This window comes from Phascolarctos cinereus, unplaced genomic scaffold (genome assembly GCF_003287225.1).
Source record: "Phascolarctos cinereus isolate Bilbo 61053 unplaced genomic scaffold, phaCin_HiC Scaffold_9;HRSCAF=440, whole genome shotgun sequence".
Lineage (NCBI taxonomy): Eukaryota > Metazoa > Chordata > Mammalia > Diprotodontia > Phascolarctidae > Phascolarctos > Phascolarctos cinereus.
The window spans coordinates 240,349,359-240,365,338 of NW_027556402.1; the positions used below are offsets into that span (position 1 = coordinate 240,349,359).

At 42.4% G+C, this 15,980-nt stretch overlaps 2 protein-coding genes across 3 annotated transcripts in view; both read left to right on the top strand.

The window, feature by feature from the left end:
- Positions 1–2,546, top strand: part of API5 (apoptosis inhibitor 5) — a 34,097-nt gene extending 31,551 nt beyond the window's left edge. The window contains exon 14 of one of the 2 annotated variants that reach the window (XM_021009721.2): positions 334–2,546. In XM_021009721.2, the coding sequence (XP_020865380.1) occupies positions 334–416 (83 nt within the window). In that variant the 3' untranslated portion in view covers positions 417–2,546. The remainder of the gene's footprint in view (positions 1–333) is intronic. The other variant, XM_021009722.2, reaches the window with a different exon arrangement.
- Positions 2,547–10,511: 7,965 nt separating this feature from the next.
- Positions 10,512–15,980, top strand: part of TTC17 (tetratricopeptide repeat domain 17) — a 115,808-nt gene continuing 110,339 nt past the window's right edge. Inside the window, 1 exon segment of the mRNA XM_021009706.2 lies at positions 10,512–10,688. Within this exon segment, the coding sequence (XP_020865365.1) occupies positions 10,512–10,688 (177 nt within the window).

Here is a 15,980-nt window from a genome sequence, read left to right on the forward strand (position 1 = left end):
GTATCTTTTTTGAAAAGTTAATGGTTTTTTGATGCCCATTCAATATAGAAGTAATTTTATAGTACCAAACGTATTTCAATTTCTGATTACCTGTTGATGTTAGGCCAACTAAATGTGCACAAATAAGGTGACACAGTGTGTATTACAACTTTATTATGATATAGTAATAAAAATAAGTCAGTCTTATTCATGAGAGTGCATGCTGCACCTATTTTACACGAGGAATACACTATTCCTGTAGGACCGACCTTCCAGTTCTGCACTCAGAACCAATGTTTCTTCCCTGTTTGCTGTTCCTGAACGAGAGCTAACTCATTGTTCGATTTTTCGTAGAGCAGAGAGGGGGCTTCAGGGGAAGTAGAGGTGGCCGAGGTTGGGGAGGACGAGGAAATCGTAGTCGGGGAAGACTCTACTGAATACATCACATTCTTCAGCGCTGTCACAAGCTTAAAGCACTCTTAAACTACCACTCATTGGGTTGCTGGGAATAGCCCTTTAAAGACTGCTGTCTTCAGGTAAAGACTTCGATGTTCTTTATACCTTTGTATGTCTGATCTGCTTTTCTAATGGAATACAGACGTGTCCAAGGAAAAATCACAGCTGTATTTTTGGATGCTTTGTCAGCAAACTTAACATTTTTTGCAGTGTCTTCAGGGTTTATTCAGACTTGGAGGACCATAGTGTATGTGGTTTCTCTTAAAACATCTTGACAGTTTATATATTAACCAGAGAGCTGTTTGTGGCTAAAACATGTAATATAATGTAGAGTCTGCTTTAATAACTGATAGGATCATTCATGAAGGCTCACATCAGTTATGTTACAGGTTTTCCTCTCCCCTCCATCCTTCTCCCACCCAATATATGGAGAAGAGTGTAATAGTCAATGTTCACATTCTTTTTACTTTTAACTGAGCTGCCATGCACTGATGCAGCCCTACTGATTTCTTTGTCGTAAACAGAAAATATTTACCAGCTTTTTCTCAAAGGCAGACGATTTAGTTAATCTCTGGGAACAACGTTAATGGGGCAAAGTAAGATGCTTTGACACTGCTTATGTAACTCTTCTCCATGTGTTGTGATGCAAACTTGTTTGGAATATGGAGTTTTAATGTTCAGTATAAAAATATGTGTGTGCACATATATATACATATATATATATATATATATATATATATATATATATATATATATATATATATGCGCTGTGGAACTTTACTATACAAAACAAATCAATAAAAAGTAGAAACACTCCAGGAATGGGGTAGTCTGTGATGCAGTGATTGTCCTCTTTGGAGTAAGTTGGTCAACTTTTCCCCCAGCAGTGAGGGGTTGTGAGTCAGCTTGAACTTAACATTATTATTTTAAAATGAAAACACATAAAGGCTACATATACAAAAACCATATTTTGGAGAACTGTTTTGGAAAAATATAACCAAATACTAAATCTGACTTGAGAGCGTCCTTCACAGTGTGGATGGTGTAACCTAGGATTCTGTTGACCAGAGCTTCCCTGGAAAAATTATTTCAAGAGTGGATAATAAGGAAAAGATGCTCTCTTAGTTTTGCTTTGCCACTTTTGGAATTTTTAACTTCTCAGGTTAATCAAAATTCAAATTAAATACAGAGTGATTTACAGAACAGAGGATGAAGCAAATCTTAGATGACATCACCGGAAGTGAGTTTGAGGAGTTTCAAATGTCATAGATATTTTTTAATAGCATAGGCCTTTTCATATTTTTGGGTTTGGCAGTTAGTCTTCCCCTTCCCTAGTTTTCACCCCCAAATCAAATGCCTGGATGGTGTTTTCTAGGTATTTTCATGTCTTTGTGGGGAATAGTTTGTGGCTCCAGTGCAGGTGTCTTCATTAATGTTCATTGTCATGCTTTAGTAGTTATCACTGCATTGGGGGAAAATAAAGCCCCCTAGTTGGTACTACTGCACATTCTCATGGGGAAAAAAATCTTTTTTAAAGGCTAGAATAATGATAACAAGTGAGCTGAGGTAATTGATCAGTTTGGAGTGATGGCAATAATATTCACACATTCCATGAGCTTCGGAATTGAACCTAAGCTCACTTGGAATCTGGACACACATAGGAATAGAAAGATACCATTGAGAAAGATGTGACCAGCTAGTCTGGCCCTTGGATTTCAGACCAGCAAGTGGCCTAAAGGCCATTTTGAATATAGAAACTGTATTGGGACTACATCTTTGTAAATTTGGACATTTTTATTCTTATTTTCCTCTATTCATTTGCAGTACATGTTTAGATCCTTAGAACTGAGCATAAGTGATTTTTGCTCACTGAAGTTTGATGTTGAGTGTCTTCCTTTCTGTTCTCCTACACCACCACCACTATTTCCTTACCCATTAGTCCTTCCAGAGGCAATAGTATATACTATAGGAGGGTTATTTTTGCTCCAAAATTGAGAATGAGAACTTCACACGCGTGATTATTTTCCCCTTTTTAAAGACACCTGTTTATCACCTTGTTCAAATGTAAATGTTCCCCTATGCTTTTGGAATAAATTCATTTTGTAATTTTGTTTGTGTCTCTGTGTTGTGATTTATGTCATTTTCACATTCCCTCTTCCCAGTACAGTTTGGAAATTTGCTTTGGGTAACTAAATATAGTTATATTGAGTCTTTACCAGTGATCATTTTTATTTTCCTCAAATGATCAGTGGAAAAATAACTTGGGAAGGTACAAGAGGCCCATGTCTAAATTCCTCAGTCATTCAGACCAAGAGTCACTCTTAAACAAGGAGGCCATCGGTAGCCCAAAAGAGGCAGCTGTGGAGTGGACCTTGGTTCTAAAGGCAGATATCTGCTATCAATCTCTGATCTCCATTATCTGTGCTTTGCTGTGACTTAATTATATGTATAGCTTGTTTTGCCTTGTTTTTACAAGTGCTGCCAAGATGATTGGGGTGGGGGGAATGCAGAAGAAAATAAAAGAAGCATTTAAATGCTCACTTTTTAAAATGATGGCCTATAAAAAGGACCCTTGGAACTGTTGAGTACTGAATTACAAAGTATAGAATCCAGCCTCTCAAAAATATCTTGGGCATGGTTTCTGTTCTTGAGAATCTAGCTAAACAAGCTGCAACCCATCCTTGTTTACAAAGAGCTTTAGACAAAGCTCTCCAGCCTAGGTTGTTCAGAGAGCCCTAGAGGCTGGGCGGTGGGCCTTGGAGTCTTGCTTTCTAAGCTTTGCCATCTTGGTCAGACCTATCTGACCGAGGTTCCTTTGAAAGATAACCTAGGGTTATCTGTACACACAGTGTACACCTGAGAAGGTTTACTGTGGGGTCAGAAATGTTAACACTGAATAGAGTCTGGCAGAATTGGGATTGGCCTTAATGTTTCCATGGAATTTTTTTTTCCCATTTTTAACCTATGTGACTTTGGGTAAATTGTTTTGCCCCTTGAGGTGGAGTTTCAGTTCTTTTTGTGGTACAGTGGAAAGAGTATTGTATTTGAAATCCATTTGAGGACCTGGACCTGCTCCTTATAATTGATACAACCTCTCTAGGTAATTTTCTGATCTGTAAAATTTGGGATTTGAAAAAAAAAGGGATCACTCCAAGATTCTACCCAGCCTGAAATCTGGGCACTTACAGTTATAACCTAAGAAAGGAGGCAAGGCACACAGAAATAACTACAATACAAAGTAAGAGTGAAAGGAAAAGAATTCACTTTTGCCTGGAGTTGTACAACATTTATTCAATACCTACTGTGTACCAGGCGCTGTGCTACGTGTTGGGGGCTGCAAATACAAAATCCCTGCCCTTGAGGGGGAAACTAACACACAAGGTGGGGGCTAATGATGCAGTGACTGCCAAGTGGGAAATGAAGAGATGACTAGCCTGGGCACCCTCCTTAAATGAAGGTTTTAGGAGGCACTCTACACTCTAATCAGAGACACCCCAAGGGAGAGGGTACTGATAAGATGTGAGTGTCGAGGCTGAGATAATCTTTCAGGATGATGAGGTCTCCCAGGGTCATGATGTAGATATTCTAAAGAATGCAGCCATGGGAAATGAGTGGAGGATAAAGATGTGGAAGGGCTTTGTGGATTTAACATCTGTATTTCTACAGCAGCAATGGGGGGGGGGGCGTTCCAGATATCTAAGACTACACACCAGGAATAGTAAAACATGGAAATGGAAAATCGCATGCTGTTTGGGGAAGCATGATGTAGTATGGCTGGTTGGAAAGGGAATAGGCCAAGAAAGGACTCGGAAGGAAGGTTGTAGCTTGGAAAGCAGATGTCAAGCTAAGGTAATTCAGTAGGCCTGAAGGAATAAAAGGATTTCAGCAGATGGAAAGTTCAGGGAAGTCAGTCCAGTCATTTTGAGAGCAAAAGTGATGAGTTTGCCTTTAAGCAAATTGGGAACATCTGTATTCAGCAAATAGGAAGCACCTCTTATATGTCAGGTAGTTCTCTGTGCAGGGAGTGCAACAGCAAAAAGCATCCATCCCGTTTTCCTTTGCTCTAGCCAGAGCTTTTCTGGTTAGGGCCAGTTCCTGACATTGGTCAGTCGTGTGTGATCTTATGCCGATGTATTTGTAGGCTTAAAAACAGAAGTAAAAAATTACAGGCATCCTGGGTCATTGGTTTAGTGATATATGAGGAGAGGTAAGGGAGGAGTGTTGCTAATATGCAGTCACATGACAAAGGAGGAAGTTGGTATAGAACGTACCCACTGTTGAAAGCACTGGAGATACAAAGAAAAAGAAAAAGCAGCCCTTGCCCTCTAGGAGCTTACATTCTAATGGGGTAGAAGGCATGTACATAAAAAAGCACATAGGAGATAACTACAAAGTGGATGGAAGGAAACCTTCCTTTAGGAAAGTTTTATTTAAATAAACCAGATTTGATTACATTGTTCCCAGACCTGGCCATGACAGAGAAAGGGCTTCAAGCAATTGGATGTATTTATTATATTCTCATTTCCCTGGCTGAGAATCCCAGTCTTCCTTCAAGACTCAATTTAGGGGTCAACCTAGCCTTCCCTGATCTCCCCAATTAATGAGCCATGCTGCCTCAAATTACCTTTATTTTCTTGTGAATATTATATTCCTACCATAGAATACATAAGCTCCTTATTGGCAGGAACTATGTAATTTTGGGCTATGTAACTGTAGCACATAGCCCAGTGCCTTAATTGGTATTTGTTGAATTTAATTAATTATGGCCCTTCTTAGGAATAAAGGTTCAGGAAACATGAAGATACAGTCAGCTACTTCTTAAAGCTCAATCAGTGCACAGTGGATGTGCATTTGGGCATCATCAGTTGTGCAGCCAGATGCTGTCCCCTCCTTGGTAGGTTTCTGCACTGAGGCTTGTATTCTCATTTGCTGAGGTTGCTTTTAATTCTGTGAAATAATTTGGGAGAGTTTGAAACGAAGCTTCCAAAAAGGACGTTGGAAACAAAGTCAGACAAACCTTGGAGTAAGTCATACAATTCTGGTTGTAGCACCGCAGGGATATGGTGCTAGAGAAGGCACAGAGTAGAATACCTAACTAAAGAGGTGTGGCTGGAGTAGCTTTTGTATGAACCAAAGCAAAAAAAAAGGAATATTCTCTAGGTTGAGATGTGAAAGGAGGCTTATTAAATTAGGAAGAGCACAAAGAGAAGGATATCCTCAACAAAGACCAATAGAGTGGTCATATATCAACAGTGCAGCAATGACATCCTCACAACCCAGGAGAAAGTGAGGCAGGGCCTTAGCCTTGAATCAAAAGGTCGGTATGGACAAGAGTCCCACCAGGCAGGCAGGCATGGCCAGAACTTCCACATCAATGGGAACACATCCATTTGAATACAGATAGTCAAACATTATGGAAGTCCCACGCCTCCCAGTACCAAGGTTCCAATACCAATACCATCATAGTTTCAAGGAAGTAGTTTAAAAGTAAACTATACAGTGATTAGTAAATATGGAAGTCATTTGCCCAAGTTCAAGCCAAAAATATTTAAAGTTTCAAGAAAGGTAAGCATAAATTCGTAGATCCGTAAAGTCCATAAAGGATCATTAAACAGAAATTAGTCCTGTCTTTGAAGATAGCTACCATGCTTTTCCACAAACCATTTCTTGATGAAACTGTAAGTAGACTGCTGAGCTAGATAGACCCCTTTCTGATCATGGCACTTCTTTGTCTCAGACTGCCTGACCTATTTTAAGCACAGTGTAGTAAATATCTGGCTTCCAAGTCTAGAATATTTGGGCTCAGGGCCCATCTCGGTATGACCTTGGGCAAGTCACATAGTTCTGACTGGCCCCCAGGTAGCTCTCTTAAGTTGCAGAGCAGATATTGATCTACATTGGTTGAGGGAGTTTCCTTACCGAGAGTTCCCCCAACCAGGATTTTTTTTGTTTGTTTCATAAATATGTAAGATTACAAAGAAAACCAATTATACTGAAATACATTTGTCAAGATTTTTTTGTTTTGTTTTTTGCTTTGTTTAATGTTCATGGATCCTTGCTAAACAAGTGAAATCACAGATCTGGCTCAAAAGGGAGGAAAGACATGAAGACAAATTTGTTTTCAGTTCCATTGGTCTCTCCTTTTCCCCTCCCTGATGAAGTACTTTTCTACCTTTAGGCTCACATTGGAGTTCTAGCACTCCACTATTGTAGAACCTTCCATCAGGAAAGCTGTTGTTCATTAGTCTAATAGACAAGGGGGCTCTGTCCCTCTTTTTTAAGGCAATTGGGGTTAAGTGACTTACCTAGGGTCACACAGCTAGTAAGTGTCAAGTGTTTGGTATGAAGCCAGATTCGAACTCGGGTCCTCCTGACTTCAGGGCCATGCTTTATCCACTGCACCACCTAACTGCCCCTAGGGAATTTTTTTTTTTTTTTTGGTGAGGCAGTCAGTGTTCAGTGACTTTCCCAGGGTCACACTACTAGTAAGTGTCATGTGTCTGAGACTGGATTTGAACTCAGTCCTCCTGACTCCAAGGCCAGAGCTTTATCCTCTGCGCCACCTGGCTGCCCCTAGGCTCTGTTTCTCTTAAAGAGGTTTTTCACTCAGGCTGTTGACCTCTTAGGCCAGGGGTGAGGAACCTGTAGCCTCAAGGCCACATGTGGCCCTCTAGGGTTTCAAGTGTGGCCCTTTGACTGAATCCAAACCTCACAGAACACATCGCCCATGAAGTTTGGATCCAGTCAAAGGGCCACATTTGAGGCCCCAGAGGGCCACGTGTGGCCTGAAGGCCACAGGTTCCTCACCGCTTCCTTAGGCCTTAGGTAAAGCTGGCCCTGGTTTGTAGTTCTGAAGCCTTATTTTCCTATTATCTAACCCCTAGTTTTATATCAAATATTTGGGATTAGAAGGTACCTTGCAGGCTGTCAGGTCCAGGCTTCTATTTCAGAGATAAGGACAAGCTAAATGATTTTACCCAGGGTCACGCAATTAATAAACTTTACTATTTGAATCTGAGTCAGAATCAAAGCTAAAAGGGATACCAGAGGTCATCTAGTTCACTTCCCAATCATAATCATAGCCTTTGCCTTGTATAGCTCCTACAACAATGTGTAAAATAGTTGACGTTGGAAAGTTATCAAAATGACTAATGTTTCAAACCTGGTACAACTGTTAGTTGCACAAATGTATTTGTGGTAAGTCAGTCAATAAGCATTAATTAAGTGCCTTAGTAAATAAGCATTCATTTACTATAAACAATCTATTTATATTTTGAGACCATTCTGTGCCAGGCACCGTGCTAAGCACTGGGGATACAAAGAAAGGCAAAGGACAGTCCCAGTCCCTGAGGAGCTTACAATCTAATGGAAGAGACAACAGGTAAAGAAATAGGTACAAAATGCTACATACAGAATAAATACATGATTGACAGAGGGAGTCCTTCTTACAACACACCAGGCAAGGGGTTGGGTTATCTAGTATCATATCTGAAGAACTCCAGTAACTTTACCATAGCACTAGATCAAAAGAAGCTTTTCCTGCACTTAGATGAACGGATGCAAAGTGAAATGAGCAGACCCAGGAGAATCTTGTACCCAGTAACAGCAAGGCTGTATGGTGATGTACTGTGAATAGCTTTGCTATTATTATTAGCTTAGCAATCCAATGATCCAAGACAATTCTGAAAGACTTTTGATGAAAGGTGCTATCCATCTCCAGAGAAAACTGATGGAGCCTGAATGCAGATCAAAGATACTTTTTCTTTATTTTTGTCTTTTTTTTTCATAGTATGATTTACAATGGAAATGTGTTTTGCATGGCAGCACATGTATAACCTATATCAAATCAAACTGCCTTCTCCATGAGAGGGGAGGAGAAAGGGAGAGAATTTGGAACTCAGAATTTGAAAAAATGTTAAAACTTTTTATATGTTACTGGGGAAAAATAACATCAAATTTTAAAAAAAAAGCTTTTCTTTAACTTCAGTCCTAAAGCTGCCATTAATGACTTCCACCTGTTGCTACTTGGGCCATTTTGGACCAAGCCAAAGAAGTTTGATCTTTCTTCCATGTGGCAGCCTTTCAAAGCCCTGAAAACAACTTTTGTGTACCCTAAATCTTATCCAATCTAAACAACCCCAGCTCCTTCAGCCAGTCCCCATACAGCATTATCTTGAATATTGTCATCATCCTTGTCCTCACCATCCTGGCTGCTCCATCACTTATACATTCCATTCCTAAAATGTGGCAGCTAGAACTGAACAAAATCAACTTCTGGTCCGACCAGAGGAGAGTGTATCTGAACAATAACAGCTCTGGACATTGCTGCTCAGTGAAGCTCTAACTCACAAGTGATAATCGCTCAAGTATCTGGCTGCAAAAATGATTTGTGACGATACTGGTATTTCGAAAGATACCTAACATTGTACCGAAACAAATTCATTTTTCTTATTCTCTGGGCATTTTCGCTGGCTATCCCTTATGCCTGGAATGGTCTTCCTCATCTCTGCCTCCTGGCTTCCTTCAAGTTCTAGCTAAAATCCCACTATCTATAGAAGTCTTTCCCAATCCCCCTTAATTCTAGTGCCTTTCCCTTTGTCAATCATGTATTTATTCTGTATGTAGCATTTTGTACCTATTTCTTTACCTGTTGTCTCTTCCATTAGATTGTAAGCTCCTCAGGGACTGGGACTGTCCTTTGCCTTTCTTTGTATCCCCAGTGCTTAGCACGGTGCCTGGCACAGAATGGTCTCAAAATATAAATAGATTGTTTATAGTAAATGAATGCTTATTTACTAAGGCACTTAATTAATGCTTATTGACTGACTTACCACAAATACATTTGTGCAACTAACAGTTGTACCAGGTTTGAAACATTAGTCATTTTGATAACTTTCCAACGTCAACTATTTTACACATTGTTGTAGGAGCTATACAAGGCAAAGGCTATGATTATGATTGGGAAGTGAAGCTGAGGTGGGACAAGGGTGAAAGAAAGCTGGATGTTAAGTACAATGGGGCAAAAAAGTGTTATTCTGTTGTCTAGGTATGAGCAGTTCTAATTATAGAGGTTCATAGCTGGCAGGAGCATTACAGGCCATCAGTCCCAATCCCCTCATTTTACAGATGAGGAAACTGAGGCTGAGGATTTGTCCAGGTTCACACAACTATTAAGTGTCTGAGGCAGGATTTGAATTTAGTTATGTTTTCCCTGCCCAAGTTCTCAGACCCCCTGAAATCTAGACAGCTGGATTAAGATCACCAGCTCTACTATACCCCATGCAGCCTCTCCTGCCTGCCAGGTACACACAAAGTGCTTAATGCTTGGATCTTTTTTTCCCACCCAAGTTCACAGATCCCCTGAAATTAAGAACCTTGCACTCTTCCGAGCAGGCTCTTAATAAATAAATGCTTGTTGTTTAGCTGGTGTGTATCCACGAGGGCAGCTTGTCATATGGAATAAATGAATAAAAAATGAATGAGTGAAGAATGAATGGATGAATGTGTGAATGAGGAATTGGGTGAATGAAGAATTAATGAGTGAATGAACGAGTGCATGGATGAATAAATGAGTGAATGAAGAATTAATGAGTGAATGAGTACATGGATGAATGAATGAATGAGCATGAAGAATGAAGGAATGAAGAATGAATGCATGAAGATTGAGTAAATGAATGAATGAATGAACGCATGCATGCATAAATGCAGTCCTGTGGGGCTGAGGGAATGAGAGTTACAGCAGTCAGGTGCGCAGGTCCTCCTCCGTCCTCAGGGAAGGCAGTTTCTTCCACTTCTCCCCGTGCAGCTCAGCAGCTCTCTAGAAGAGGAAGGGCTGACGGTTTCCCCGACACCTCCGAGGGTAGAGGGGCGGAGGGGGGGTGTAGGGGGAGGTCCAAGGCAGGGTCCACAAGGACCCGGGATCTCCCGTCGGAAGCGGGACGGAAATCCCACCCCCAGCGCCCGCCCCCAGCACCGCCCCGCAGGCCCCGCCTTCGCCACCACCTCCCTTACCAAGATGGCGGGCCGCGGGGCAGTACTTCCGCTTCCGGCGCGAGCGTCCGAGCTGGGGGGGGAAAATGGCGGCGGCGGCGGCGGCGGCGGCGGCGGCGGGGGTCCGCGGCCGCTCGGGGCTCTGGCCTACCCCGGGGCCCCGCTGGCTCTTCGGCCTCTCCGTCTTCCTGGGCGTCGCGGCTCGCGGCGCCTCGGCCACCACCCACTGGATCGTGACGGAGGACGGCAAGATCCAGCAGCAGGTAGCGGTGGCGGCTGCGGCCCCTCTCGGGGGGATCCCGGGCTCCGGCCCCGACGCCCTTGGGCCCGGGCTCGCCGCAGAGCCCCCTCCCTCCCCCCCTCCTCCGCCCGCGTGGGACCGCGAGCCCCCGACACGCGTGTGCGCCCCCCAGCCCCAGGCGAGCCCGCCGCGCCGCGTGGGCCGGGCCTCAGTTTCCTCCTCTGTAAAATGAGCGGTGGGCGGGCTCGGGGGCTCCCCAGGCCCCGGGCGCCGGGCCTTCCTCAGCCACCTTCCCTAGAAAGCCGGCGGCGATGGCTGCCCCGAGCGGCACCGCCTCGGCCGGCGAGCCAGCCCTGCCTGGAGGGGAGAGAGTCCCGAGGTTGCTTGGCTGGGATGGGCAGAGACAGAATTAAAACCCAGGACCCCCCCCCACCCGGCCCAGATCCAGCCCTCCGAGCGGCAGGCAGCGTGGTATAGTGCACAAAGCCGGGATTTCTTTTCTGGCGCCCATTCATTCAATCCCAGGAGCGCAGTGCCTGGCCCCTAAGCATTTCTTCATGCCTTGTTAGATGCCAGGCACCGCGGATACAAATCAGTCCATTAACAAGCATTTATTATGCCCCTGTTGTGTGCTAGGCACGAGAATCACCATGGTGTATGTGATGGATAGACATCCCATCTCTACTACTACTGGCTGAGTGACCCATGACCAAGTCGCAACTTCTCAGGGTCCCATAGAGCTCTCTAGCAGTTGCCACAGAAGAGTCTCTCTAGGACTGTTTGCACAGAAGGGTCTTGTGCCACCTTCTTTGGTATAGGGAGTTTCCTCACCTGGAGTTCTGTTTACCAGGGAAGTCTCTCGTCCAGTGCCTATTCCTGTCCCTTCCCCCACCTTACTCATAGTCTCTCAAGTCTATCCATTCTGCAACACTCTATTTTCTTGATTCATAAGTCATTCAACAAATTAAAAATATGCGTACCTAGAGACAGAATATGTTATTGTTGCTGGTATACTGTGTCATACTCCTACTTAGTATTCTACTATCAGATTTTTATTTTAAGCCACTGGTCACATAAAATGGAATAATGAAGTATCTAAGAAGTGCTAAGCAGCTGCCCCATTGTAATGATTTTTATACCAATTAGGTTTTATAATCACTATTCTGCGCATTGGATAACATGTGATAAATCCTGGCTTTTGAACGTTCAGTCAGTTGGGGCCATATGATGTCAGATTTTATCTGAATGAGTGAATCAATGGTTTTACATTTAGAATCATCTGCTTTTCACAGTCTAGCTGGTGAAATGATGTGCTTTTCATTTAAGTGAAGATTGTTTGGTCACACTTGTCTTCTCAACTCAAATAGGAAAAGTTCCCATCTTTAATAGTTAAAAAAAACTTTAAAAAAAAACCAAACAAACCAACTCTCAAAGACATTAGGAAGCAGCCTTTACAAATCACTTTTAGTAGTGCTTGAAATTTAATGTGAGAGCCAATCACAGTTGTGTGCTCCACCCTGTTCTTGTTTCCTGGTCTTGGTTTTCCCTGAGGCCCTTCTGAAATGAGACCGAGAATTGTCACATTTACTGCAATTTGGGGAACCTTCCATTGGCTTCCTTCCATTGGCTCTCCCGCTATATTGTTCTTGGCCACGGTTATTTATACCCAGTGACGTTGAGTTTTTCTCATGATATTGTCCTGAGTCCATCAGAAAGATGCAAAACATACCCACTGACCCTTGGGGATAGGAAAGAGAGGACCTGCCCTCATTTTACTAGGGTTTGCAGTATGTGTCTTTTTTGTCAATGAACAGAAGAGTATTTCCTCTTTCCTTGCCCACAGTGACCAACCTGGAGGGCTTTCTCCAATCTGTTCCAGATAATCCCTGAAATGTGGGGACCAGGCAAGTGTCTAGTGGAGAAAGCAAACTCTGGGCCCAACAGGACTTTGAAGGGGCCCAGTCGGAATCCTTTTGGGTGTAAGGAGTCCTGCTTTACATTTACACTGTTGCGTTCCTGTAGGCACAACATTTTATACCGATACAAATAAGGTTCCCCGGGTTTACAATGTAACAGCAAATAAGCTTCAACTGAGAAAAAGTCTGTGGATGCAAGGAGTTGTAGCTATGACCTGGCCATGACCCTGATGCTCTGTCCAGTCCAGGCACCTGCTGGCCCTTGCTCCCATTGACCATTCTATCAGTTCAGCTAAATTCAAGCAATATTTGTTAAGTGCCTGTTGTGTACTAGCCGAACAAAGAACATAATAAAATAGGTCCTGCCCTCAAGGCATCATTTGTCTCTGGCAGTAGCCAGATTATTAGATTGACAGTATTTGGTTGGGCCACATTCTTGGCTTCCTGAAGCATGCCAGTCAGGTTCCATAAACATTTATTAAAACCGCCTCTGAGGAAGGCTTATTCCAGGCCCCTGGCTCCACTGTCACTTTCTGACTGTGTCACCTTTGTGTGCTCCCCTCCATAGGAAGACGATATAATACTTTTTAAATTCCTGATCCAATTTGATGTTAAAGACCATGGAATTTTGGAGCTAGAAAGGAACTTGGGGATCTAGTTCAGTCTCATCATTTTAAAGAGAAGTGGAAGTCCATCCAGGCCAAGTGACTTGCTCAAAGTCACAGGCTAATATACTGGCAGAACTGCCGTTCAAACCCAGTTCGACCATCTTCATATCCAAATCTTTCCACTACAGGATGTGAAGCTTCACTGTTCTGGTAATATCTTAATAGCCTCAGGAAGTTGTTACACAGTAGAGTTTATGTCTTTGTACATTTATAGTTTTTATTGTATTTTTGGATTGCCTGGGATAAGCAGCATTAACACAATGGGATTATCCTCAGGTGATTGTTAGAAGTGAGATCAATGAGGAGTTTCAGTGAAGGAGCTGTAAAACTGAATCTTTTGCATTGTAAACTAGAACTTTTAAGTTTTTAAGAAAAAAAAATCAATGAACTCCTGTTTTCTGTTTTTCACAGATCCTTATCACATGAAATATATTCATACTTTGAGTAGTCAAATCTGCCTCTAGCTGCTTGTTTTTGGAAACACCAGACAGCAGAAATGTGAATTTGCTTTAAAAATAAGTAGCCTAAATATTACAGAAAGGCCTAAAGTAACTCCTTGTATTCTCTGTCCTTAGGAAATCAGGTGAATAGTAACATTTGAAATCATCATCATGATATTTTGAAGTGTGTCTTAAAAGTACAGTAGGTTGCCATTTTTTATGATATATTTTTAAAGTACTCATCAATTAAATATGTGAATTGCCAGAAGCATTGATTTAAACCGGACAGTCTGCTATAATCTCAAATGATGAAGGCATTCAATGAGGTAATCAGTTTTCCTCCCAGAAGAGAGTTGTTTGGTTGTCAGTTTTTATCTTAGCACAGCAAATACAGGCATTTCCCTGTTAGCTAATTTATGATGTTGACAGTCAGCTAGGTGGCAAAGTACATAGCATTAGGTTTGGATTCAGGAAGACCCCATTCCATTTCCTGCCTTAGATGCTTAACCTCTCTCTCTGCCTCAGTTCTCTTATTTGTGAAAATGACCTGCTGACCTCTAGGGCCCCTTCCAGCTCTACATCTGTGATCATATAATTTGAGGCTATACCTGAACATATGAGCAGAACTTCAATCCTTGAGTTTGGGCTTTAATTTCTTTTTAACTTGCCTGGTTTTCTGTTTAACTTTGTAAACATATAAACAACCTTGTAGGGATATTCTAGGACTCTAGCAGCCATTTATGTCACTGATAACTTGTTCTGGAGAAATGAATTTCAGTTCCAAACAGTGGACTGACAAATGAACTTTTGGAAGACAACCTAAGTTGCAACTTCCATATAGATTAAGAGGAGTCATTTGTATTGCCTGGTTCTTTGCCTCAGGTATGCCTGCTGTAGCACATTCCTTTTGTATAGTCACTGGGACATTCAAATTCAGGAAGATCTGATAACTGTTTTCCACTTGTATTCTCCCACCACTATAAAGAAAAGCCTTTTTCTGCAGCTACTCCTACCAACTCCTCAGAATTTCCTTTTTTTTTTTTTGTATCTTCTAGCATGAATGTTTTTCCATCGTGATCATTATTTCTTATTTGACCCTTTGGAATGTTTTAGGATAGTCTATATATACATATATACATGCTGTCCCAAAAGTCTTAGTAAAGTTTTAGTCTATTGAAGTTCAAAACTGCAAAATTAAGGGGGGGGGGGTGAGAGAGACAGACAGACAGAGAGACAGAGAGTTAGTAAAGATTTATTAAGCACCTACTTTGTTGCAGTATAGGCTGCTAGGTGGTATAGTAGATAGAGTGCTGGCCCTAGAGTCTCCCTGAGTTCAAATCCCACCTCTGATGCTTAACTAGCTGCGTGACCCTGGGCAAGTCACTTAACCCTGTTTGCCTCAGTTCCTCATCTGTAAAATGAGTTGGAGAAGGAAATGGCAAACCACTGTAGTATCTCTGCCAAGAAAACCCCAAATAGGGTCATGGAGAGTTAGATTCAGCTGAATAACAGCAATAATGACAAGATCTCTTCTAGCCCTAAATCTAAACTCCAATTATATAAGTGAATACCAAAATATCTACAAAGTAATTGGGAGTAGAAATGATAGGGTATAGGCCCAAGCTGAGACCTTTGCCCCCCACCCCAAAAAGAATTTGGGTCCCACTTGTCTAAGGATTCTCCTTAAACTCTCCTGCTTGATCAAGGAAGTCTCTAGTGTTCACCCAAGGCTGTAATCCTGTCAACTAGCCTTTCCTTATCACCTAGCCTATGCCCAATCTCCCAGTTCTCTGTTACTCTTAACCTAGCCCAGGCCCCCATTGTCTATTACCTCCCAATAGCCCCCAGCCTCTTCCCACCCTTGATCCTATCTAGACCCCATTCTATCTCCCAGTGACTCCCATCAAGATCCTCCCTAGATCCCTCCTTCAGTCACCCCAGCCTACTGGCCACTCCTGGTCAAGATACCCCTTCTCCCAGACCCCTCCTCCAGTCACCCCAAACTACTTGGCCACTCCTAGATCCCTCCTACAGTCTTTCTGTATGTAAGGTCCATCTTGCCTCCATTAAGATGCTGAGATTCTTAAAGTCTAGCCAGTGTTCAGATTCTTAAAATCTGGACCACTTGCATTAGCTATGCAAATGCTTAAATTCCTTAAGAGTCTGGCCAGCATGGTAGATCTTTAATAAACCCTGTCTTTGGCTGAAAGAAGGCTTGGGTCAAATTGGGTCCCAGCACCCTCAAACCTCTAAACCTCAACAGAGAAGACAGGTAATAGAACTTGGAAGA